Source organism: Brassica oleracea, chromosome C5 (genome assembly GCF_000695525.1).
Source record: "Brassica oleracea var. oleracea cultivar TO1000 chromosome C5, BOL, whole genome shotgun sequence".
In the NCBI taxonomy this organism is placed as follows: Eukaryota; Viridiplantae; Streptophyta; class Magnoliopsida; order Brassicales; family Brassicaceae; genus Brassica; species Brassica oleracea.
The window spans coordinates 3,355,853-3,381,246 of record NC_027752.1 but is presented as its reverse complement, the minus strand read 5'-3'; the positions used below and the strand labels follow the sequence as shown (position 1 = coordinate 3,381,246).

General features: G+C 36.1%; 8 protein-coding genes across 13 annotated transcripts; 5 read left to right on the top strand and 3 right to left on the bottom strand.

The window, feature by feature from the left end:
• The first annotated feature begins 2,693 nt into the window (after positions 1-2,693).
• Positions 2,694-6,242, top strand: LOC106343455 (vesicle-associated protein 2-2-like). 2 transcript variants are annotated; one of them, XM_013782676.1, is made up of 10 exons: positions 2,694-2,991; positions 3,063-3,271; positions 3,526-3,591; positions 3,951-4,021; positions 4,109-4,190; positions 4,578-4,693; positions 4,780-4,962; positions 5,148-5,579; positions 5,673-5,750; positions 5,839-6,242. In XM_013782676.1, exons 3-10 carry the CDS (start codon positions 3,543-3,545, stop codon positions 5,950-5,952), a joined length of 1,125 nt encoding a protein of 374 aa, XP_013638130.1. In that variant the 5' UTR covers positions 2,694-2,991; positions 3,063-3,271; positions 3,526-3,542; the 3' UTR covers positions 5,953-6,242. The 2 variants fall into 2 exon arrangements, with proteins under 2 accessions (XP_013638130.1, XP_013638128.1); XM_013782674.1 differs by lacking the exon at positions 3,063-3,271 and having other exon boundaries at positions 2,695-2,991.
• A 1,604-nt stretch (positions 6,243-7,846) lies between these two features.
• Positions 7,847-8,978, top strand: LOC106293206 (myb-related protein 306). Its single transcript, XM_013728864.1, has 3 exons — positions 7,847-8,041; positions 8,134-8,263; positions 8,379-8,978. Exons 1-3 carry the CDS (start codon positions 7,909-7,911, stop codon positions 8,959-8,961), a joined length of 846 nt encoding a protein of 281 aa, XP_013584318.1. The 5' UTR covers positions 7,847-7,908; the 3' UTR covers positions 8,962-8,978.
• Positions 8,979-10,460: 1,482 nt separating this feature from the next.
• On the top strand, positions 10,461-11,869 carry LOC106344153. Of its 3 annotated transcripts, none has more exons than XR_001270153.1 (4): positions 10,461-10,766; positions 10,973-11,063; positions 11,207-11,255; positions 11,342-11,869. XR_001270153.1 is itself a non-coding variant. In XM_013783556.1 (4 exons), exons 1-4 carry the CDS (start codon positions 10,727-10,729, stop codon positions 11,496-11,498), a joined length of 324 nt encoding a protein of 107 aa, XP_013639010.1. In that variant the 5' UTR covers positions 10,461-10,726; the 3' UTR covers positions 11,499-11,869. The 3 variants fall into 3 exon arrangements, 1 of the variants encoding a protein (XP_013639010.1); XR_001270152.1 differs by having other exon boundaries at positions 11,207-11,259; XM_013783556.1 differs by having other exon boundaries at positions 10,973-11,046; positions 11,207-11,259.
• Positions 11,870-13,305: 1,436 nt separating this feature from the next.
• Positions 13,306-17,479, top strand: LOC106294556 (myosin-binding protein 1). Of its 2 annotated transcripts, none has more exons than XM_013730142.1 (4): positions 13,306-13,623; positions 14,036-15,880; positions 15,955-17,088; positions 17,188-17,479. In XM_013730142.1, exons 2-3 carry the CDS (start codon positions 14,104-14,106, stop codon positions 17,049-17,051), a joined length of 2,874 nt encoding a protein of 957 aa, XP_013585596.1. In that variant the 5' UTR covers positions 13,306-13,623; positions 14,036-14,103; the 3' UTR covers positions 17,052-17,088; positions 17,188-17,479. The 2 variants fall into 2 exon arrangements, with proteins under 2 accessions (XP_013585596.1, XP_013585597.1); XM_013730143.1 differs by lacking the exon at positions 13,306-13,623 and adding an exon at positions 13,705-13,787.
• Positions 17,480-18,117: 638 nt separating this feature from the next.
• On the bottom strand, positions 18,118-18,776 carry LOC106344276. The gene is made up of 2 exons (XM_013783684.1): positions 18,281-18,776; positions 18,118-18,197 (listed from the first exon to the last, which is right to left on the bottom strand). The coding sequence occupies exons 1-2, from the start codon at positions 18,774-18,776 to the stop codon at positions 18,118-18,120; spliced, it is 576 nt and encodes a 191-aa protein (XP_013639138.1).
• A 1,326-nt stretch (positions 18,777-20,102) lies between these two features.
• LOC106294559 (probable prefoldin subunit 4) lies at positions 20,103-21,226 on the top strand. Its single transcript, XM_013730148.1, has 3 exons — positions 20,103-20,205; positions 20,299-20,415; positions 20,859-21,226. Exons 1-3 carry the CDS (start codon positions 20,194-20,196, stop codon positions 21,117-21,119), a joined length of 390 nt encoding a protein of 129 aa, XP_013585602.1. The 5' UTR covers positions 20,103-20,193; the 3' UTR covers positions 21,120-21,226.
• LOC106294558 (PRA1 family protein E) lies at positions 21,210-22,097 on the bottom strand. The gene has a single exon (XM_013730147.1). It carries the CDS (start codon positions 22,007-22,009, stop codon positions 21,383-21,385), a length of 627 nt encoding a protein of 208 aa, XP_013585601.1. The 5' UTR covers positions 22,010-22,097; the 3' UTR covers positions 21,210-21,382.
• LOC106294557 lies at positions 22,056-25,250 on the bottom strand. Of its 2 annotated transcripts, XM_013730146.1 has the most exons (5): positions 25,094-25,250; positions 23,919-24,938; positions 23,528-23,827; positions 23,139-23,230; positions 22,056-23,027 (listed from the first exon to the last, which is right to left on the bottom strand). In XM_013730146.1, the coding sequence occupies exons 2-5, from the start codon at positions 24,864-24,866 to the stop codon at positions 22,151-22,153; spliced, it is 2,217 nt and encodes a 738-aa protein (XP_013585600.1). In that variant the 5' UTR covers positions 24,867-24,938; positions 25,094-25,250; the 3' UTR covers positions 22,056-22,150. The 2 variants fall into 2 exon arrangements, with proteins under 2 accessions (XP_013585600.1, XP_013585598.1); XM_013730144.1 differs by lacking the exon at positions 25,094-25,250 and having other exon boundaries at positions 23,919-25,072.
• Between the last annotated feature and the right edge of the window lie 144 nt (positions 25,251-25,394).

Here is a 25,394-nt window from a genome sequence, read left to right as displayed (position 1 = left end):
TTTTTTTTTTTTTTTTAAATGGAGTGAAATTTCTCACTTCTTCAAAGTGGAAGAAAAATTTTTAAATGGGCAGCTGACAAAATAAAATAAAAGGTGAAGGAAAAATTTACAGTAAAGTAGCTGAAAACTTTTTCACTTAATTGACAAAAAAAAACTCAAAAGAGAGTAAAAACTGAATTTAGAGTAAATATTTACTCTAACATATATATATATATATAGTCACATTTTCTATATGAAAAAAATAAAATATATTGAAAAGGTAAATTTATCAACACCTAAGAATAATTTTTACTTCCCAATTAATAATTTAGGGGTACCTAACTTTTTTATAGGGGCACATATTTTATCTTAGCATTTTTTTTTTTTTTCATGTGACATCTATTTAATAAAAACCTGCATAATTTTATTACATAATACATTTAATTAATCTAATATATCGCTATTTCAGTTAAGATTTGACTAGCATATGAGATAAATGTCAGAATAATTAATTAAAATATCTAATAGCATAAAAGTTGATGTTAGATGAAGTTTTTTTTGGCAGAATCATCATATAAAATACAAAGCTGGTTTTAGTGAATTACTGATCTCTCATGTTCTATTATATTTTAGCAATGTCTAAAGTATATAGTACAATTATTTCAAAAAAAGTGAAAATTCGATAAATGTTCTTAATGGTATATAAAATTGAAGATAAATATCATAGTATTGTATTAAAACACATTTTTACAAAAATAGCACACAAATGAAAATTTCACAACAGAACATTAATTAAAGTTAAAAGCATACTTTCATTTTATATTGAAGTTTGAGTTAACTGATTAAGTTTTAAAGTTTAGTATTTAGAGATAGATTATGGTAAGTGTTCAGGGTTTGGAATAATTTAGTCATTTTATCTTTTAATTAAAGATTTCTAGAATTTTTATCTGTTATTTTATCTTAAATTTGTTTTATGTGATATTTAAGAGATTTGCAACCGAATAACGTTTTTGACGTGTTAAAGTGATATATTGCGTTCATTAATAAAAAAAACTGTATTTTGTCAAAATTATCGTGAATAATAATGTGCCTCTTCTACTCACACTAAAATAGTTTAAACCCCTTGATCCTCACTTTTACAAAAATAAAAGATAATATAAAACACCCATCCTCATTACTATTATTTTCTAATTTACGTTAAAATTAATATAATGTTGTGTACTAACTCTATTAAAATAAGACATTATATATATATTAATTACACATGCATGTATGCAAACATTAATACAAGGGGCGTCGGTGGATCTTAGGAGGGAATAGTGAGTTATAAATGGGAATCACGGTGTGTGGCTTTATTCAATAAAATTGCTGTTCTTCTGTCAGAAGGGTTTCACATGTTTATTTATATTTTCCTCAATACACAGAAACTTAAAAATAGTATCTCCTGTTATGAAATTATGAATATTTTCTTTTGGCCTACACATATGTTCGAGTAGTCAAAGGAAATTATGCCTCACTATAATGAGGAAATTTTTCATGGTGAGGAAATTTTCATATGTTATATACCTAAGAGCATTATTAACCCGGGTTCTTAGGATGAAGTTCTTAACGGAAATTAAGAAATTGTTTCTTAACTTTTAACTAAAAAATCTAAGAACCGATTCTTAAATAAAAACTTTCAAAACCGGTTCTTAGCTTTTTTATTTAAAAGTTAAGAAAGTTTCTTAACTTCCGCTAAGAACCCCACTCTAAGAACTCCGGTTAATCGTTGTATAACACACTACACTAGAAAATTTAACTAACTACTAGTCAAAGGAAACTATGAATATTGTTCTTTTTTCTTGTGGCCTACACATAAGTTTAAGTTAAAGCATCACCTCGTTTGACTATCTGAAACGTGTAGTTCCAAAAAAGAAAAAAGACTATCTGAAACGTTACTAATACGAAATATATCTAAAAAGGTGTTTTCTTCTCCACTTTTGTATATATCTTCTCTATTAAAAGAGAAGTACCATTTTTATCTACTATTTAGAAGTCTACTAGGACCATTTCATTAATCACATAATATGATATAATAATTAATAGGAATATTAATAATAAATTAATTTTAACTATAGATTTGAATTTTATTTTCAGTTATAACAAAATCTGTTGAGAAAAATCTAACAAAATCCTACTAAATTTTTAAATAATTTTTATTTAATATTTGTTTAATTAATTTCGTAATTAAATAATATAATGCTTTCATTTAAATAAATTATCATCTACCACTAAAACGGGTTCAAATTTGTTAATCATGTCAGATTTGTTTTATACAAATGAAGTTATTAACATATGTTAAAAATTTATTTCTACAGCTATATATTTTCAAAAATCATATGTTGAAGAATATTTTTTATTTGATGATTTCAAATTATGAAAACTCGAAAACGTAATAAAAAAGGTAAAATGTATAAAACAAACCCCTATATTAATAAAGTAATAAGAAACTTAAACAATAAAATTAAAAAGTTATAAAATACTAAACACTAAAATATAAATTGTATATTTAAATTTATATAATAATATTAAAATTAAATATTTATAAAATGAAAATATACCCGCACTATGTGCGGGATAAACTCTAGTTCAATTATATTAAAAAGTCTGCATTCATTTCACAATCGCATAAATACTCTTGTCATATAATTCCGCATCTACATGGTTTATTATTCTCAAAACCTCACTTTAAATTTTTTGTTTTATACAGACTCTAATAATATTACAAAAATGTTTTTGGTCGTACCAAATCTTGTTTAGTAATTGCCGTCAGGTGCAACAAATTTCCACCATCTCCATCTCCAACAAATTGCCGTCATATACTTTTTTTTTTTGGGTATATGTTTGGTGTTTAGAGCACATCATCCCCCATACTTGATACTTGATACTTGCACTACCCACCCCCTTCCCATCAGATCAGCGCTCTCGAGAAATCTCATCGCTGCTTGCCTCGTCATCAAGGAGAGAGAGACTGTAAGTTTTCCTTGTCGTTCTAATCGCCCCTCTTTGATCATGCTCATCGTTGGTTTCTTCCTCTTCCGAAGTCCCTAGGGATCCGGAAGATCCATTGCGATCTGAGTTTTTACTAATTCACTAGCATCGGATCCCGAGGAGTCAAGTCTGCTCCTCGAAAACGTCGTCGTCCTTCCTATTTTGCCCCCTTTCGTTCTCTCCCTTATGAGTTGAGCACACTATGATCAGATCGTCGTCGAACTTGCACGCTTAGGCTTCGATTTTCCCCGGCTGCTCTAAGGTAGCGTCGGCGGGATCGCTGATTATAGTACGAAACGCTTTAACGTAAAATTAATCGCGTTTTGAGTCTTCGAGCGAGTTAGCGCGGTGGTTTAGGGTTTCTGGTGACGGAAGACGATTAGATTTAGCTCTTATTCTGGTGGAATGCTTGATCAGACTTCGTGATGCTTTATGATTGATTTGATTTTTGCCGCCCTTGAAAAGTCTAATCAAGTGATTCTGAGCTGATCTTAGTGTGTTTCCTTCTTAAACCAGATTTTGTCACAGCAACCATGAACGTGCCGCTGTTGGATATTCAACCACGAACGTTGAAGTTTGTAGGTAAGATAGCATTATCAAGGGGATGATTCTTAATCACTTGCCTAATGATCTTTTTTTTTTTAGTTTAGTTATGGTCCTTTGTTAAGAATATACGGAGTTCTCTTAGTTGTCAGCTATTTTCTTTTAATTAGAGTTCTGTCATTGTGGTGCTCATGGTTTATGTGGGTCGTGTAACTAAGATGAGTTGGTGTAGTGTTGAGGTTGTCTGTTTTGCTAAGGAAGTTTTAAACTACTTCTTGCTTCTGAATTTGATGTGTGGTGTATGTAATTCGCTGTAGATGGAAGTCGCTAGAAGGATATCTTTGCCTTGCTTTTCAAATCATCTGTTATCCTTTTTAAGATGGTTTCCTCTTTTGTAGTTGATCTGAAGAAGCAGAGTACCTGCGTGGTACAGCTTACCAATACAACCAATCTTTTTGTTGCATTTAAGGTCTTAATACATATTCTTCTCTTTTTCTGGCTAAATGTTTCTCTGGATAAGACGCATAAATTAGCTGTGGTTTTGGTTTATTGACAGGTCAAAACTACATCACCAAAGAAGTACTGTGTTCGTCCAAATGTTGGCGTTGTTGCACCAAAATCATCCTGTGAATTCTCTGGTATGCTAACTTCTTACATACTTTCGAACGATGCTTGAATTTTCTTGCACTTACCTTTGTTCAGTCGGTGGGATAAGTTGTTGCATGATGTCTGGTGGCGTGGGAAATGAACCGAAAATGTTTATATTTTCATAGATATGTCATTTGACTTTGGAGTTGAACATCGTCTGGACAGTCTTTTAGGATCCTAGGCTTTCAGAGTTCACATCATAGTTGTCTAAAGAGAAAATGGACCTGTTCCAGATGGAGTTGCTAAGTTCAAAGTCTTTGTTGTTGGAAAACTCAGAATTTGTTTGTGTATTCGAAGTTTAAGCTGGATGATGAATAGGTCCTTCACGTTCAAATTAAGTCAATGCTTTGGGTTAATCGAGTAGTATGTTATTGCAGTCATTATGCAAGCTTTCAAAGAACCACCTCCGGATATGGTTTGCAAAGACAAATTCTTAATCCAGAGTACTGCTGTGCCTGAGGAAACAACTGATGAAGACATCACAGCTAGCATGGTAACCCCTTTGATCCTCTATATCCTGAAATTCTGTTATTTGGCATGCCAAGTATATCTGTATGCTCATTCATTTATTCGTGGCAGTTCTCCAAAGCGGAAGGCAAACACATAGAGGAAAACAAACTGAGAGTAACTCTCGTGTTACCGTCGGACTCACCTGAACTATCTCCAGTTAAAGGAACACTGAATCAGGAAGCAGTATTTGAAGATTCCATCCTCAAGGATCGAGTATATGGTCAATCAGAGACCCTTCGTCCTCCACAATATGTAAGAAAAGTATTTAGCTTTGTTCACAACCAAGTTCTATGAGATTTTAGTAATATTTGGAGAGTAAATACCAAGCAGCGTGTGTAGTTCTTTCCCAGCAAGTCCACTTTAGCTCATCACATTTATTGGGTGCGATATGCAGCTTCTCATCCTTGTTTGTTTATTCTTAACCTTTATTTTTCCAGGAGAGTGAGATTGTCAAGGAGCCTAGGATGGTTGGACATGATGAGTTAAAGGCACCCTATGATGCAAAGGAGGCTAATGACTTGAAGGCAACCAAAGGCGGCTACGCTACATCAAACTTGGAAAAAGAAGCTGAATTTGATCCTATTAAGTCTCACAAGGATGCAGATGATGGAAGGGGGATAAAGTCAACACATAATTTGGATACTCCCACAAAAATGGCCATGGATCTGGATCAAGTTTTTCCTAATGGAAAAACTTCGGCCAACAGTGTGACTTATTCTGATGAACCAAAGATACCGAGGAACAGAGACGTTGTCCACATGCAGCAAACTGACGCTCAGAATATCAAAGCATTGGAGGAGTCAAAGTTGGTTAAAGACATTGAGGGGATGAAGCTAAAAGTCAATGCTCTTGAATCCAAGCTAAAGCAGGTATGGTTATCAAATTTAGAAGTCCATAACTTGGTGCAATCTTCTGACCACTGTTAAATGTGCTAAAGAGTTATTTTTTAAAATATGGTGCAGGCTGATTCAACCATTTCGAAGCTAATGGAGGAGCGGTCTATAAGCTTCCAACATAGAGAAAGCTTGCAACAAGAGCTGGTGAGAGTGGCTAGTAGTAACTGGCTACATAGCTGTTTCTTTTATAACGGAGTGATAACAAAGCTTGTACTTATGATGATTGATGCAGGCGGAACTGAGGACGAAGAAGATAGTGAAAGAAGTGCACATTGGATTCCCTCTGCTATATGTTTGCGTGGTGGCATTCATTAGCATTGTTATCGGGTATTGTCTGCGCACTTGACTGCTCGGCCTTTCTCTCTCGGTCACACATATCTTTTATATCTCTTAGCAAGTGTGCAGTCAGAAAATATAGACAAAGGAGTGAAATTAAGGAGTTGTCTCGTTTTGGTACTCTTTTGTGGGAGAGAGTATGATAATGGTTCTCTCCAGATACTTTTAAGATGGATTATTATATAGACTGTATAGAGTTGGGTGTTAGTTGATGATACAAAGGGACATATGGTTTGTTGATGGTATGCTTGGTTTCTTCTTTGCTCTTTTACTAGCTAATTGAAGCAGCTTGTTTGGATTCGTCTCCTTTCTTTAGTGTTCCGGTTATCTCCTTGGTTTATTATTTTAATTCTTCGGTTAATTGAGTTTTAATTTGACTGGTTCGCTTCGTACCACCATTACAAATTTACAACTACTATCACAAATAGTGTCAGATAGCTTGCGAGTCTTCTTCGGTTATGAATTGATTATCTCGTTAAATTATCATCTACGCACGAATCCTCCATCAACTCTGCAATGTTTATATGTTTCACAAACGAAATTTCCGTATCGAGCAATTTATTTTTACCGATCCACTATGTATTCACCTGCAATGTGTTATCATTTATGGCAATATTCGATGTTAAATTAATACTGTGGATCAACTCCTATAAGTTAATTGAAGATCATTTAAAAATGAGATATATTAATTGAGAATCATTTAAAAAGTTGTAATTTTAAATTTGTACTAATTAAAAACAGATCATGCTTAGCTGTCACCTAATTAGAATGATAATTTAGCTTACGTGTCAGTTTAAGAATTAATTGAAAAAAAAATGTTAGTCCAAATCGAATTATTAGGAAATATTATATTAACCCAAAATATAAGCGTGTATTATTTCATTAAATAAAAACTACGGAATTACCTAATATGATTAACATATATGACAATTAATGACTATGAATAATAAATATTTGGTAATAATTTTTGCATCTTTCTTCATTTTTGTTTAATTTTATATTATTAAAAATACACAATCACATTAACCACATAATAAAAAAATTAGATTTTTTTCTTATATATTATATTTTGAATTTTTTAAAATGACTTTAAATTACAAAAAAAATGAGGAAACTTCATATGTTATATTTTAATTTTTTTAAACAACTTTAAATTACAAAAATGAGGAAAGCTTATATGTTATATTTTTTTCTTATATGTTATATTTTGATTTTTTTTAAAAAAATTTAAATAACAAAAATGTAAGTTTTTCTTTAGCATACGACTAAAAACATTAAAATGACATGTATCAATTCGATGGTTGATCTGAAACATTTCAAAACCATATAAAAGATAAAAGTCAAAATACTTCAACTGTAAAAACAGTACTGTTCGTTTTTTTTCAAAAATGTATTCGGTGGAAAAAATAAGGTTTTTGTGTCATAATTTGTTTAATGTCCAAGCTGATCAACCCATGATATATTAATTATATTTTAGTTCCACAATTTTTAATAAAAATTAATCCGGTCCATCGGAAAGAAATTATATAATAACAATAAAAAACATTGTATATGTATAAATAAAATGATCAAATATATAAAAAAAATTATCGAAACATATACAAATAAACTCGCCATGCGTACGCTAGTTTACTAAATACTAATGAGTAACGTTTTCTCAGGGAGAGATAAAACATTTTCTTATGGAGGAGTTCAAACTACATCGTTAACAAAACTACGCAAAATAGTTAACGGAAAAGGCAGAGTGACTCGTGAGTTTCCTAGATCCAAAAGAGGCTGTCAAGAAAAGCAGGCATAGAAAGTTCTTCCCTCGTCTTTAAGTCACCCAATTAATTTCACATATATATATATATATATATATACATACACATAATGTATTAACTTCATTTATGTATATACACATATTCACACATCTATAAAGAGCAGCATAATTAAACTCTAGAGATCTAGAGAGAGAGAGAGAGAGATGGGGAGGCCTCCATGTTGTGAAAAGATAGGGATCAAGGAAGGACCATGGACTCCTGAAGAAGACATCATTCTTGTTTCTTACATTCAAGAACATGGTCCCGGAAACTGGAGATCAGTTCCCACCAACACTGGTGATCATTATATTTTAACATATTTTCTTCTAGTGCTTTTTCTGGTCGTTTGCTTATGTGTGTTATGTTTTGTATCTTTTGGCTTTTAAAAGGGTTACTGAGATGCAGCAAAAGCTGTAGACTGAGATGGACAAATTATCTGAGACCTAGAATCAAACGCGGAAACTTTACTCCTCATGAGGAAGGAATGATCATTCACTTACAAGCCTTATTGGGTAACAAGTAATCTCACAACACAACATCTCTTCATCTTTTTAATGTTTTTTTGTTATAATCTTTGATGATAATAACCCTAACTCAGCTTATTTGCTACTTATGGGTGTGGTTGAATCTTAAGATGGGCATCCATAGCTTCGTATCTACCACAAAGAACAGACAATAACTATTGGAACACCCATCTGAAGAAGAATCTCAACAAGTCCGAGAGTGAAGAGAGAAGCATTTCAGAAAACATGGCGTTGCAAACTTCAGCCACAAGAAACACCATTAATCATAGATCTACTACATATGCTTCAAGCACCGAAAACATTTCTCGCCTTCTTGAAGGTTCGATGAGAGCATCCCCTAAGAGTAGCACGGCTAATTTCTTGGAAGAAAAAATGCAAAAAGGAACGACCAATCTCATTGATGATCATGAGAATCAGTTTCCATGCGAGCATGTACAAGGTTCTTGGGAAGAGGATCAGAGCAAAACAATCAATGGGGATGATGATCATGGATTCCTTGTTCATCCAAAGGAGTCAGAGAAAAACGTTAGCTGCGATCATGATGTCCAAGAAGATGGTGATGGTGTTGATGATGATCATAAAAATGCTACTCCACCATTGACATTTATTGAGAAATGGCTTTTGGAGGAGACAAGTACTGGGGTTCAAATGGAGGAGATGAGTCACTTGATGGAACTCTCTAACATGCTGTAATATTAATGGTCACCCTCCCTCTCTCTCTTTTTTTCCTTTCCCTGTGAATCATATTTATGAGTACTAATTCTATAGACACAAATAAAGGAACTAATAGTCCCAATATCATGTTTTTTTGGTTAGCTAATAGTTATGTAGTTAATGCTCACTGCGTAAGTTGTAACTAATCTGAAGTGGTCTATTCATTAATAAAATACGCAATCTTATATTTAGAGGAAATTTTATTTGCATCTTTTATTTTCTTTAGTCTACTAAATGATAGGAGGAACATATTCAGGTTTTGCTCTCAAATCACATCATATTTTTTCTACATAGTGAGTAGAGTTTGAGCAACGTTTAATGGAATGCGAAAATATGTTGGGAGCTCTCATTACATTTTAGTCCATAATCATAAAATGGATGAGAGGTGTAATTTTAAACTTTACATCACACACGAAAACGTGTGATCTTTGTATTGGCAGAAATTAGAAATAATAATGAATCGATAAAAATGTAGGACCTCCATAGTGAAAGATAGATGGTTAAGTGTATATTAAAAAGAAGAACCCACACGCAATTATCGCCGAGAATCTTACAATACTAAAAGGGAGATATCTAGAGTTCTTAGGGTGTCCACGTAGACATGAAAATTTAAGCCAATCATAAGTCAAGAATGTGCCATGTCATCTATGCTAAATTCACTTACGGGACAACCATCTAACCTAACGTAACTGCGACTTCATTACTCTATCTTCATCCTATTAATCCTTTCATCAATGCTCAACCATACTCCAAGGAAGTCAAATCGATCCAAGTTCCATCCATCTTAATAACATCCTCCAACCCAACTAAACCCATAAAACTCTCTCTCTCTCTTCCTCCACTCTTCCTCCAACATAATTGTGGTTTGTGTTTCTCAGATTCCTTAGATCTTCCACCTAAGCTTCTTTCATAGGTTTGTCATCTTCGGCTGAAACGTACGTTAGGATTCGATCTTCTCAGGTAATCTTCTCTCCTGATTGCATAATATTTGTCTAACAACGATGATATATTTGTCAACTTTCAAATTTTGCATTTAATCTAATAACCTATTAATCGAAGGGAAGCCTTTGTTACCAAAGGGCAAGAAACAATAGTAAGAACCATACGAGAAGTCGTGTGGATTGGGTCGATTTCTTCATCAGAAGTTTCTATAGGTCCGTGAAAACCAATTTGCTGCAGCATGTTAATGTCTTTAAGGATGCGAGACGTCCCAATGAAGACACTAAAGTTTTCTTTTTTCTTTTATTTCTTTCTTCTTTTGTATCTTTAAGTTGATCAATATCTTCCTTTTTTTATATACAGACAGTTTGCTTCCAGTCCTTGTTAAGAACTATTCTAAGGTTGTTGTTATATAATTTTTTCAAAAGTTCTTACATACATAAAATAAATAAAGAGGCCACAATGCTTTACCTGAAAGACGATGGACAGGTAACTCAAATTCTCTTATTATTATTTTTGATATCTTAACCATCTGGCCCTTTAATTTGTGGCTTATATGAGTTGGCTTTCAACTTATATGTACAAGTTAATAGTGATGAACTTTTGATGGTGTTTCACTAGCTGTACTTTGTCTTTGAGTACATGCTATACTTTTTCCTGCTTACAGTTTTGATATTTCCTGACACTAATTCTTATAACTAAATCTGCGCATGTCATTCTTATTTGATCAGGATTTTGGGTAAATATTTTAACTGAAGCTGATATCAGAAATTGGTACTTTCAAGTCGTACAAGGCAATTCTTACATGCATCAACGTGGTTACCTCCAACGCAATCTTAAGCCAGGTGATTAATAGCCTTGAGGCATCAAATGATACAAAGCTTCAAACACCTGCTATGATGATTGATGACAATTTAGATTTTAATCTATGTGTCTCTGACAGTCATGGTTAAATTGCTTTTCAACAACATATTTATAAGCTGTGTTAGTTGCTGCAAAATTATGTTAGTCTCTAAACTCTTCATTAAGATTGCTGATTTTGGACTTGCAGGGAGGTTAATTCGAGTCCACATTAATAGAATATGTTGTTGGCAGGGGAGGTTAATTCAAGTCCACATTTATAGAGTATGTTGTTATAGATGGTACAAATTTGATTCCCTTTTTGTGCTGCAAGCAGTCTTTCAGATTACCAATATTACTGTGTATATGTCCTTCAGTGACCCATATGTCGATTAGTTACTATACCATTGATGCCTAACTGACCCCAAAAGCTTTGTTCTAATAGGTAGAGGGCACCAGAAGTACTTCTAAAGTCCTATGTATACACAGAAAAAGTTGGTTCGTATGATCTTATCAATATCATAGTAAACCATTGAGTGCATTCATTCTCGGATACCAATCTTTACCTTTTTCATGATAGTCTAGCGGCTCTGCTCCTGGATCCATGGAACAGAGCGACTACTGCAGAGGCTTCGTCCAGGATACCAGTGGGATTTGGTGTTGTAGTCGGATTTTCGTATGAGCTGAAGCAGAGTGATATGTGGCCACAAGGTATTCTTATATATCTAGAAAACTAACTTGGTCACGCCGAGAAAAATTGAGATCAAGAGAGAAAATGAAAAGACATGTGAATGTATATCGAAGCATCATCTTTGATCTTTAAGAATCGAAAGCTATCTCTCACGAATCCCTCCAAGAGTCTCATTTCTCCACTGAAACAACATTCTGGTTGTTCGTTTTTCTTGTGTTGTTTCTTCTTCTGGATGAAGAATGGAGCTTGATCAAAGTGTTGTGATGCGCACATATGTAAGCTATCATAGGCGAACTATTTATCTGACGGCTGATAGGCACGACAGCATATAATATCATTTCTCTTTACCGTTGGATTGAGCCCAAGCCTTGTGAAAGATCATCCACAAAGTGCTGTGTTTGCTTTTTCTCTATAGAGTACACAATTTTTTTCTTGATGGATATAGGCCACCAGTTCATGCATGCTTAATGGAGGGAACTATTTTGTTAACTTCAACATTGTATATGTATAGAAAAGGTTAAGTGTTTTAATGTAGATATGTATATATATATATATATATATATATATTTTATTTGTGTCAACTTATATACTTCCTATGTTTTATGATCTGAGTTATTTTGGTTAAAATAACAAAAATTAAGAGAAGTATTTACTCTTCAAAAGTATCATTTGAATATATTAAATATCATTTAACCTACGATAAGAAGTTTTAAATTTTTATTTGTTATACAATATTCAAGAAAAACAAAAAGTACAAAAAATCTATAAAAAACATATTTTTAAAAAATCAGTCTAAAAAAAAATCAGTCTAAACTACTAATATTGAAACAAAGGAAGTAATCACGTATTTTCTATTTCATTCCAAAATTTAAACATTTATTTGTGGATAAGTAATTTCTCACAAAATTTCATATCTTTTCCAGAACCATTTATCTAAATTATAATAATTCTAATGGTATAGTTACATGTCATTCAAATAAGTATTTTTCACAAAACCATTTATCTAAATTATAATTATTCTAATGAGTAATGATGATGCCTTCACAAAATTTCTTTTAGCAGTTTTTATCTTCTATACTTAACACTGCATAGGGATTTTATTCATAGTTCTACAAAATTTTCATTATGTTCCTTATTTATCCTCCACCAAATAATACCATCAACCACCTAAGATAAAAAAAACTCTTGCTACTTCCCAGTTCAAACTTGATAGGTTTTAGCAACAAAATAATCAAATAATATCATATATTAATATTTAATTAAAAAGAAATAAATAACTATATAATAAAATCTTCCGCTACTTTCCAGATTCAAACTCGAGAGAATTTTTTGCAACAAAATAGTAAAATAATATCATATATTAATACTTAACTAAAAAGAAAACAATATAGCTATATAATCCGCGCATAGCACGTACTTGTTCATCAGTTACCATTTGGAGATACGTGTTTGAACTCTGGCAAAATACCAGCTCCTCACTACAAGTTGGTTAAACTTGGGCTTGGGCCGGCGTTTTGGTCAATATATTTGGGCCAATGTTTCAAAATTGCCAAGCAGTTGCACTTATTTAAATCACGATTACAAAAATATTCGGATAGCTGATGTCATCTTTGTTTATGAAAAATAAGAAAGGAGACTTTTGTTATTGTTTCCACACTAACTAGCTTTATTTCTTTTTCGAAGGGAAACTTTCGGTTCGGCAGCCATTTTTCTAATCAGTAGCCGACTTTACCGTCCCTCTCCATCTCCACGTTCATTTTCATTCTTTGCCTACCCATTTAATAATTACCAACAGATTATAAGAGTAAAAGGGATAATTATTAATTAACAATGTAATCTATAATCTGTTTCAACTATGTGTATCTTTTGTTCCCTCACCCCCCCTCCCGGGTGTTTGGTTTGGTCAATAAAATAGAGATCTCATTCAATGTTTTCAGTTAATTTTTTTCTGTTTATTTAAAATAATAAATTGTGGTTTATTGTGAAGAAGACGACTACGTGCAGTCCTTGCTGGGTCTACTACTATGTATGGGTTCACCTTTTCCCGAGTTAAAAAAAAAAAAAAAGAGTAATATAAATGGGAATCAATGTTTTCTGGGCAAGTCTCTCTCTCGGAAAACAGAGTAGAATTTGGATTTTATTACATACTTTCTTCCTTCCAATGAAAACAGGTTAGTTTATTTATTTAAGAGATAAAGACAGGCTTTATATACATGTTTTTGTTTGTTTGTTCTGTATTCATATAAATCTGTTTGGTCTCTTTAGATGCTAAGATTGATCTTCTGTAGTATATCTGACGAGAACATTCTATTCTAATTTTGATCCCAAAAAAATTGTAAGTTGAGCTGTTAATTAGATAGATCTCTTTTCTTTTTGTGGCAAAACACTTGATTTAGATTTAATAGTTCAATTATATATTAAAAATTAGTTTGTTTGAAAAGAAATTGATTAAGACAAAAGGATCACATCTCCATGTATGTTTTGGTTTTGTGTTTGGTCAACTTTCTCTTCTTGTCTCTGTTTATTTTTAATCCCAGCAATCTGCAGTATTTGTAGTCTAACTAAAAATGTTTTCATTTGCAGATTTGAAAAACCCTGCCTTTTGATTGATTGATTGATTCTTTATATGTTTGTACCACCATACCAACAAGATGGCTATCTCTCCATCAAAACCTCAAACAAGCTCACGGAGTTTCACCAGAGCTTTGTCATTAGCCTTCAACGAGTGGCTACTAATCCTCATGCTCTTCATCAACTCCATCTTCTCCTACCTGATCACAAAGTTTGCAGATCACTCCGACCTCCAATCTCCATGTCTCATGTGCTCTAGCCTTGATCACATCCTCGGAAGGACGACAAAACATCTGAAGAAGTCTCATTGGGACATGGTCTGCTCCAAACACAAAACAGAAATCTCTTCTTTGGTTTACTGTCACGCTCATGGCAAACTCGTTGACGTCAGGGGAATGTGCGAGGCTTGTCTCTTCTCCTTTGCTACGACCAACAAGTCAAACGCTGAGACTTACAGATTGTTGGTTGGGAAGCTGGGTGAAGACTCTTCTTCCTTTGGAGGAGGATCCAAGAGTGATCCAAACACAGGTCGAAGATACTGCACTTGTTGTAACCAGCTTTGGATGATGCCACAGCAAACCGGTTTTAATGATCAGGAGGTGGTGGCTAAACCGGTGACGCTACCGAAGATTCGTGTGGTTAGTAGTCTGAGAACCGGGAAACAATCTAACACACCAAAGAAAAGTGTTAGTTTCAATCATTTGCCTGATGTTGGTTACACTGAGCTCAAGGTTCATTCGGATACTGAATCAGAAGCTGTGTTTTCAGAGGATGAAGGTGTAGCGGTTAAAGAGAAGGATGATCATAAGTTTCAAAGCGTGGATCTGGTGACTCCTCGAGTTATCACCTTGCCTTATGCTATGGCTACTGATAAGCTGCTAGACCTTGACTTCCCTTTGCAAGAGACCGGTTTAAGAATTATTGATTCTTTTTTTCCTGAGATTGTTCCAGCTAATGACGTGCCTGAAACGTCAGAGAAGGTGTTGAAGGAGAAGGATACCAGTTCATTAGATAGCCTTTTCTTTACATCAAGCGCCATGGAACATCATTCTGATTCTGCAGCTGTTTTGAAGGAGAAGGAAGATCTGATTCACTTCCAAGATGTTTCTTTAACACCAGATGCCTTAATGGAGGAGGCAGAGCTTGTTCCGGTTAATGCCCTGCCTGAAGAAACATTAAACAAGGTGTTAAAGGAAGAAGAGATCATTTCATTAGATAATCTTTTCTTATCATTACGCTCCATGGAGCCTTCTGAAGCTGTTTCTAAGGAGACAGAGCTTATTAGCCTCAGAGATATTATTTCAACATCATCAGTTGCAGCTGAAATTCTTTTAATGGGAGAGGATGCTTTACAGGGGAAGGGAGATCTTGTTCACCTCCTAGATATGTCATTAACACTAGATTCTAAGGAAACTCTTGCTGATGCCTCAGTGGAGGAGGAGTCTGAGCTTGTTTGCCTCAATGATGCTACTTCAACAACATCATCAGAAGCCTCTGAAACTCCTGAAGATGTCTTAGTAGGAGAGACTGTTTTAGAGGAGAAAGAAGAGCTGGTTCACCTCCAAGATAGTGAAGATTTTGGGGAAAAACCTGCAGATTCCTTGATGGAGAAGTCTGAGCTTGTTTGCCTCAATGATCTTACTTCAACATCATCTGAAACTCCTGAAGATATCTTAAAGGGAAATGAACTAATGCCTCTCCATGCCACATCTCCAGACGAGGTTCCTGAACCTGTTGTTGAGACGTCGAAGGAGAAGGACACAAACCAAGATGATATAGCCTCTCTGGAACCTGAATATGTAGTTGTATCACCTTCAAAATCTGCACAATCCATGCCTGAATATTCAACCGAAGACTGTAAGTTTTCTCTTTATCTTTAATGGGAATGTAATAGTTATGAGTCTGATGAAGTGAATGCATTTTCATATCAGGTGTATCAGAAGACAAGGAAAAGAAAGAGACCTCTGTATCCGAAATGGCTTCTCACACAGAAGCTGCGGCACCTGAGTCAGAATCTGCATCTTTCAACTCAATGTCTGTGGCAGCAGATACAAACATTGGCTCAGGTGAGTTGCTTGATCTTGCTGATACATACAATTCCATCCCACACAAGGAAGGTAGTAATGATGGAGAAGCACACATAGAACAATGGATGAAGAAAGACACTTCCAGAGTTAGCGAAGACCTTAAATCACTACTCACTCATATCTCATCTTCTCGTGGGATAGAGCTTCTGTCGCCTAGAGGTATTAGCCCCAAGATATCTAGTGATCAGGAGACAAAGGACTTAGATCTCGACATGCAGTTGCTGATCCAAAAGAGAATGCTAGAAAGGAACGAGAGCAACTTATCGTTAGAAGAAGTTTCCGTGAGCGAGATAGAAGGAGAAAGCGAGAGTGATCGGTTGAAAAGACAAGTTGATTACGACAGGAAGCTGCTTACTGGTCTGTATAAAGAGCTGGAGGAAGAAAGAAGCGCTTCAGCGGTTGCTACGAACCAAGCAATGGCTATGATCACGAGGCTGCAGGAAGAGAAGGCTTTGTTTCAGATGGAGGCTTTGCAGAATCTTAGGATGATGGAAGAGCAAGCTGAGTATGATATGGAAGCAATACAGAAACTGAACGATTTGCTTGTTGAGAAAGAAAAGCTTATTCAAGATTTAGAAGCTGAGATTGAGTACTTCAGGGACCAGACTCCACAGAAGAAGAAGCTAGATGTTGCAGAAAACGTGACCGAGATAAAGAACTGTTTGACTGGTTTCAACGAAGAGAGGTTATACATCACAAGTTGTTTGGAGAATCTTGAGAGAAACGGTGAGGCTCATGTGGATAACGTAGCAACACAAGAATCTGTTTCTGAGCTAAGTGAGAGAGTAGAGAAGCTGAAGGGAGACTTGTATTTTCTAGAACATGTTGTGAATTCTCTGGGGAATGAGGATGAAAGTGTAGAATTTGTGAAGGAGATAGCTTCTCATTTGCAAACGTTGAGGAGTCTCAGCATGAAAAGACGTAATGATGCAGAGAGTTGATACTGTTGTCTACCTGTAAAACAAACCTTCACATAAGGTATGTTCGTTCTCTCTGCTTCTCTGATTGTTGTGTTGATTGGAGTTTTCAGATTTCAAGTTCTTCATATGTGGTTCTGTTTTTTTTTTTTTATGTTAGATAACTTTGTGGAGAAGATATTGTAGAGAAGTCTAAGAAGAATACAAGAGTGGTGAAAAAAGCTCAAGGAGTCAGTACAGCATCTTCAAGATGGCCTCTTCTTCTTTCCATTACAATAACAATCTCAGTATTTTACAATTTTTACAGGAATCATTCATATTTTTGGGGGTGTGGTGTTCATAATTTTATTTGTGGGTTTGTTTTGCATTTTCAATTGTTTTTCTTGTGCTGAAGTCCTCATTTAAACATTCTTTAAATAGATTGATAATTTTGTTTATAATGTCAAAAGTCATGCAAATTTACTGCATTTCTCGCCTATAGTAATAATATGGTTAAAACTCATATTTCTTTTGTTTGTAGTGTTTTAAAAATCGCTGTACGGCGCTTAGTCGGAAAAATCGAATCTAAAAAGTCAGTTTAGATGTTCAAGAAATTGGTTTAGGTATCTGCCTAAACAATAATCTTTCTATAAAACTCTTAACTATTGCCTACTGTTTTTTGAATATTGGTTTGTATGACTAAAAAGCTAAATAAAGAACTTCAAGATTGTAAAATAATAAGATATTATCATCTTTTCTGGATTAAAACTCTTATTTTTCGCCTAAAATAAGGAAGCACATTTGTATTTGACATTAGAAAACAAGTTTGATAGAGGACAAATTTACTAAAGATAAATTAAAAAAAGAAAAAGAGTGAAGATGGAAAAGGAAGATAAGCAAAAACCTAATATCTATCTATGCTGAAAATAAAAGTTGGAGAATAACATGCATCTTTCTCATTTCTTCTTTTAGTTTGAAACTTCAATAAATGTGCCCTTCTCTGTCTCATAAGCTTCCACTATACCACACCACTTCCTTTGCCTCAACCAAATTTTGTATAGTCTCTCATTCCATGTCCCATTCTGTAAAAATCCATCTCTCACTTGTCTGCTTAATTATGTTGTATCACAGAACATGCCACAGCTTGTGCCCAATGCCTCAGCCTCGTTTTAACCTGTTGGGGATTATCTCCTGAAAATTTACTTTTATAAATTAATATCATTCCAACACTTGTTTAGAAAGTGTAAAATTAAACATGGAAAAAAAAAAGTTACCTGGAGACAAAAGTTTCAATCCATCTGATGAGTCGCTGATAGGACTACCAAAAGAGGAGGAATGGTCTCCAAGAGAAGTAAGTCTTGAGGACGAAGATCCACTGCTTCCTGGTGTTGAAACCGGCGAGATCTGACGTGTCACAGCGAAGTAAAGGTCTAACGCAGGCAATGTGGTCGTAAGCTGTTGACCTTGCTCCTCGTTAAAACCAAACCCTAACTCAATGGAACCTTTGAGCTCACTCAAGTCCTCGTCCGTTAAGTCAATATCTTCTCCTTCGTTTATTTGCTTCCTCTGGAGGTGATGGAGCATCTGGCGGCGACGACGCTCCCATGCAATGTCTCTTTTGGTCTCCAGCATCGAGAGTTGCTTAGAGAGACGTTTCTTGGGCTTCTTCGGTGGTTCTAGTGGCATCTTTTGAAGCTCTTCAACTTCACTATCGTAGAGAGATGAACAAGATGAGGTTGATACACTCAATGCTTCACCAACCCTCACCATTTTCTCGCTCTTTTTGTTATGATCTCTAACGTTTTGGTTAATTATGGCGCTGATACAAAATATCAATCTATAGAATGATTGATTTCAAAGGATTTGTGAAAATTAACCTCAGATATCTTTCTTCCTTATATGCCTGGGGAGAAGATTTTCTTGTGAAATTTTATATGGTAGAATAGTAGAAAGCAGAGGGTAATAAAAAGAGGTTTTGGTTGGAGTTTCTACCGCATGTTTTTTTAATTAATTTGTTTTTAAAAAGTTGTGTTTCTGTTAAAATGCCTGGGTAGACACTGGAACAGTTTTATTCTTGAGATGATTCAGTAACAAACTTGCATGGCTTTTGTTGGAATAACCAATCCTTTCTTGATTTAGGTTTGCACACTTCATTTTAAACGTTATGCTCTATATACACTTTTTATTGTTAGCCTACAAAAGAGTTAATATTTATGTATATTAATTGCTTTTATGTTTGATGAATAAATATTACTCATTGCCATTCTATCATTTTAATTTTGTTTCACAAAAAAATGTCGCTTTATATTTCCAATACAAATTCGTAAACAATATTCCAATTTTAACTTCACTATTCTAATGTATTAGTTGGAGAGAAACTTTTTTTTAATGTATTAGTGATAAATAAAAATGATTTTTTAAAAAAACTAATTTCTTAATTTATGCAAAAAGTCAAAATGACCTTTTTAATATATGCTTTACTAACTAACCTACACGTTTGGCATTTTTTATTTGCAAAATCAACGTAATTAAAGCTATTTTGCAATAGGGGGGATTCTTTAAATAGTATAGATTTCATTTCAACTGATAAAAATGTTAGCTCACCTATTATTCCATGCAATTGAATATCATTAAACACGTACAAGAAAAATACAATAAAAAGCTTATAAGAAGAAACTCGAATTCACAATTATAAAAAAAATGTAGTATTCTTTGAGAAAAAGATCTAAACTAAGTAACTAACTAAGTAACTGGACTTTCCGGTTCAAAAAACTAAATCGAAAGTGTTAGAGTCTACATATACCATAACTGAAAGAAAATTCTTCGTACCACGTACAAGCTTGTCTACTATAAATTTATGTGCTTTTGGAATATTTCTGATCACGAAATTAGCGAAAAAAAGTCTTTGCTTGGTCTGAATTCTTCTGTATATGATAAGAAATAGAGAATAGGAAAATTAGGAAGGATGGACTCTCTGGGCTCAACTAATAGGGTTTGGTACTTGGGCTTCGGATTCACTTTGAATTGGGCTTGTTGCCCCTTTTACAATCAAATAGACGGCAAAAAAAAATAATTTACACCCTGCGTTTGCTTGAGGTTGCCCTTGTCAATTTTGTGAATCCCCACAACCAAAATAGAGGGAAAAAAAAAAAAGAAGCTTTTCAATCGTCGAGAGGAACGAACGAAAATGCAGCTGCAAGTAAAGAAACTCTCAAATTTTTAAGTTACAATTTTCCGATTCTCAATTGCTGTGGTGTATGACAATGGTCTGTGTGTGAATGATAATGTGCAGGGGAAGAGCAGTGGATCTGAGATGGAGGTGACGTGGCAGGACCAGCAGAACATTAATACCTTCAGCCGCTTCAACAATCGATTCCATGAGCTCGAAGACGAAATCAAATTCGCCAAGGTACTTTACTCCCTCCCTCCCTATCATCTAATCCTCCAAAACGTTTTGATTTTGATTTCATTTCTAGGGTTTTCAACTTAGAGATTTTGTCAAAACCATCGGTAATTAGGATTCAAATATTTATCTATTATACTCACCCACACATCTACAATCCAATACAAATTAGTTTAGTTTAGCTATTGTAACTTTGTTGACATCTCAGAAACATATCGTTACTTATGGTAATACTCAGTTATGTCTTTTCAAAGAACTCTGGTAGTTAAGATTTAGTGTCTGAAATTACTTTCTTCCCTGTCTTCGGGGTTCATGCTAGATTATTGCATAAAAGACATGTGAGACTTTACGAATACGTTTTGTTATGTTCTTTCCTAGTTTATTTCTCGAATCAAACAGGCATTGTTTTCTGCATCTAGCTTGATCCCAAAAAAATTATGATTACGCAGGAAAAGTGTGATAATCTAGAGGACGCAGGGAACGAGCTGATCCTTGCTGATGAGGAGATGGTGCGGTTTCAAATAGGAGAAGTCTTTGCTCATGTGCCCAAGGACGAGGTGGAAACGAGGATTGAAGAGATGAAAGAGGCCACCTGCAAAACCCTTGAGAAGCTCGAGCAAGAGAAGGAATCACTCATCTCGCAAATGGCCGAGCTTAAGAAGTTGTTGTATGCTAAGTTCAAGGATTCCATCAACCTTGAAGAAGATTGAAGAATCATACCTACATTGCTTCCAACCAACTTGTGTTTCTTAAACATATTAGAACGATATACATTTTCATTTGCATTATTAAATCTATCATTCACCAGAATAGCCAAGAGTTTGCCATTCGATATATATACCAATACAAAAGCCAATTTCAAATTCTATAACACCAAAATTTCCCAGAAGTCTTGCACAAGTTCAAACGATATATAAAAAAAACACAACACACATACAAAGCAAACCGCAAGAAATGCGACTAAACCGGTAACTCAAATTGGGGTATAACTTCCCGGTCCCCGGTTAACCGAGCCGGCGGACACGATTCCACCCTGGCGAGCAGATTCTTCATCAAGAAACAAATCACCGGTATTACGAACCGCGGCGTGAGCTCCGACGAAGAGCAATCCAACGACCAGCGAAACCAGAACGTTCTCGCCTACGTCTGTATAAACCAACGCCAAAACCGTCACCACGCTAAGCACACCCAACACGATCCGGTCATCGACTTCTCTCCCCGACACCACAATCGGATCGTTGCCGTCGCGGGAGAAGTAGAAGAGGATCCACCCGATGAAGACGACGATAAACGCCACCATAGAGATCGGGTGGTAAACGAGGCCGAGGAAAACGATCCCGAGGACGGCGAGCGCGTAGTTCGCACGGAAGTAAGAGATGTTGTGCCTCAGGTTCGCCATGGCTTCATTGTAACTGTGAGGGAGAGCGAGCGCGGACAGATCCAGAAGCATTCGCCATGGACGGAGCGTGGCGATCACCGATTGCGTCGTCTGCTTGGCGCGTGCACTCAACGTCCCGATGGTTGTGTTGGAAGAGGAGGAGGAGGAAGAAGGTCCTCCACCGTTACCGTACGGCGGAGGAAGAGGAGGCTTTTGATTCATTGGAGAGATCTGTTTGAGAGTCAACAAATGAAAAAAAGGGTCTTGCTATTTTTAAAGTTATTAAATTTTCTTTTTGGGGACCTTGTAAGTTTAGTTAATTACAAAAATAGCACAAACAAATCGGAGTATATCATTTAACCATCATCTCTTTGATTTGGTTTCGATTGGTTTGGGTCTAGGAGAAGAGACACCACCACCATTACCACTACCACCAAGTGCTGCAGCTGCTGACTCCACATGTGTGAGAAGGTACTCGTATATCTTCTTACGTAACCGGTCTATTGTTTCCTTTGACACTTCTTGTAGCCCTTCTTCATCTTCTTTTGAACCAATCTCGTCTAACCAATCGTTCACACTCTTCAGCTGAGACAGCATCCCAGCTATCTGCCCGTTATCAGACAGGTTCGAAGATGTCTCCACGACGTCTGCGTCCAAGAACCTCTCTACAAAACCCAAGAACCAATCTTGAGATACCGTCTGCAGCTTCTCCGCTAGATCGGTTGCCTCGTTCAGACCATTCCCTTTCACCCAGTTTAGCGGTGGAGACTCTGATCCTGCTGCTGCTAACGTGTTGGCCTTTTGGCTGCTACTGTTCTCCCTGTGTTTACGTATCATGCCCTGTGCCACGAGTTTGGATCCAATCGTTGGCCGGGTTTGGACGTTTCCACGGGGTTTATTGGTGGAGTTATTACCCGGGCTCTCGAGTATGATCACGGGTTTGTTTTTGGATGCAGCAGATTTGGTGGGTTTGGTGGAGTAGACAGAGAAGGCTGATAAGTTAGTGACTAACGCAGCTTGGACCCAAGAGGCTGCTAGTTTCTGCTTTTCTGAAGCCACTTTTATAGCTTCCTCAGATTTGTTTTCTTCATTTTCTGGGGAAGATGTTGAAGAAATTAATTTAGACAGTGATTCGGTTGTTACTTGAACGTTCTTCAGACCGGAATGGAGCTTTAAGAACTGCTCAACTACAGGCAATGGATCATCTTCCTTAGCCGCTGACATAAGATCATTGTACATACTACAAAATGAAGAGACAGGATAAATTTTAGAAACAATTAAGGTAGTAAAAACTAAATCCAGCATTCAACGCCAGAATTAATGAATATAGCTTTTGTTATAGATTACGCACATGAGGCATTGAAGTAAGCTCTCGGAAGCAGATGCTTCTTGCATGGCTTCTATTGCAACAACTTGAGCAGCATCTCTATGCCTCAAGACTTCCTGAAAAATATTGATACCATTATCAGCAATGAGATAATTAATAAGCTTATCTTCAAATTTATAACGATGCTAAAGATACATGCTATACTGAGAGGTTCTGTAGGTTCAAGTAAGAAAAACCATACAACAGCTACGAAATATTTAGATCTTATACAGTCAATATTTTACTTACAGAACTGGCATTTGGATTAAATATAAACAGTCGTTGTAAATGTCCTAATCACTAGAAATGCTTCAAAGGCAAATCATGAAGCAAACACATATGATATGGGGATCCAAGAAGAGTCAATCCCATACCTGTCCTAGCCTTGAAAGAGATGAAGGGAGTGAACCCCACTGGACACTGGCAGATGCCAATCTTTTACTATTAACGGGGACTTTAACCAAATTCCCAGGCAATCCATTCTCAGCAGTAGATTTCTTGCCTACGGATGTAGATTTAGGCTTACTCGTTTTCTCTTTGGCATCAACTACTCCTGCTGTCTCGACTTTCTTGGTTGACTGAGTCTTACTCTGCTCCTTGGATGATTTTGCAAATACATTAGCCCTCTCCTGTTTGCTCGGCAACTTCTCACTAGATGTGCTCTTCCTCGGAGCCTAGAAACCAAGATAACACGAGCTAATATTCAGAAAACAGAAAATGGAGTAAATAACTAATAACGTTTCATAAGTTGCAGACGAATCTTACAGTTAAACTCCGAGAATCAGGGGTTGAGTCACGTTTAGCAAGCTTCAATCTCTCCCTATCAGAACTCCTAATATCCAAATTCCCTTCCCAGCTCTTCCTCAACGCCTTAGCTCCAAACTCAATCCCCTGCACGAAGTTCTTAATCATCGGAAGCTTCTTCCCAACAACGCTCGGACTCTCCACTCTAAGCGGAGACCTCCCTCTCTCCGACAGCCCCATCCTCGGAGAGCCTTTCTCCAACACCACCGTCTTCTTCACATGCTGCTGCTGCTGATGCTGCTTAACCCCGTTCGCAAACTTCGCAAACGAACTAGGCAGCGAGTAACAGCTCGTGGGCGAAGAAGGTATCGACTTCGAACCACCGGAAGTAGAAGAAGAAGTCTTCACCTTCCCCAACGCTTCCTTCTTCACATCCAAAACCAAACTCGTCTTCGCAGACTTGGCTCGTACCAAAGCCTTCTTACTCTTCTCAGAAGCTTCATCCTTAGAAACACTAACACTCACTCTATTTCTCTCAACCTCACTAGAAACCGCCTTAGCCTTAGCCTTAGCCTTGTTGTCATCACTAAGGAACCCTAACGCATCCGCGGCTACGATATCCTCGGGAGTGCCGAGACAAGGATGCCTACCGGGAACGGGCCTAACGCCGCGGAGGATCGGAACGGGGGAAGAGGATTCGACTCTGTCCACGTGGATGAACTGACCTAATTGGAGCTTATCGGACAGAATCAAATCGTCGTGCTCGTCGGGGAGGGAGACGTAGGTGGCGTGGGAGGAGTCGGAGACTTTGAGGTAGAAGCCCTGGTTCGGGAACAGCTCGCCTCCGGCTAGAGCGGGGACGATGCTGACGACTTGGAGGAGGGATGACCTGTGTTCTCCGGCGATTTTGACGTCGGTGTTCATGTGCTGGAGGAGCTTGAGGAGGACGCCGGGGACTAGATTCGCCATCACCGACGGATCTAAAGGAGTCAGATCTCAGGGTTAGAGCGAGAGTCCCCAGGTGATTTACAAATTGCAAAGCTCGGAGAGACAAACTTAATTAATATTATGGCGAGAGGAGGAGGTATACAACAAAGCTCAAGAAAGAGAGATGAGAAAATTAAATATTTAATTTTTTTATAGAAACATTATGAGTGAGAGAGAGGGAGAGAGAGAGAGAGAGAGGGAGAGGTTACAGGTAGGTTTTGAGAAGCAAGAGGAATGTGAAAATAATGTTGAGACTGTTGTCTTCTTCTTGTTGTGTGCCCATTCTCAAGAATGAGAGAGTAATTAAAGAAGCAAGTAAAGAGTCAGACTCAGATTCAGGAGATAGATAGGAGAAAAAGATGGATAGGTGTGAGATTCATTTTGTTGCCTTCTTGCTTATGTGGATCTTATATATCCTCTTTTTTTTTTTTTTTTTAAGTCAATACACACTTTTATTTAACCATAAATGTTTAATGTTTCTACACGTAAATTTATTCGTTATTACATATT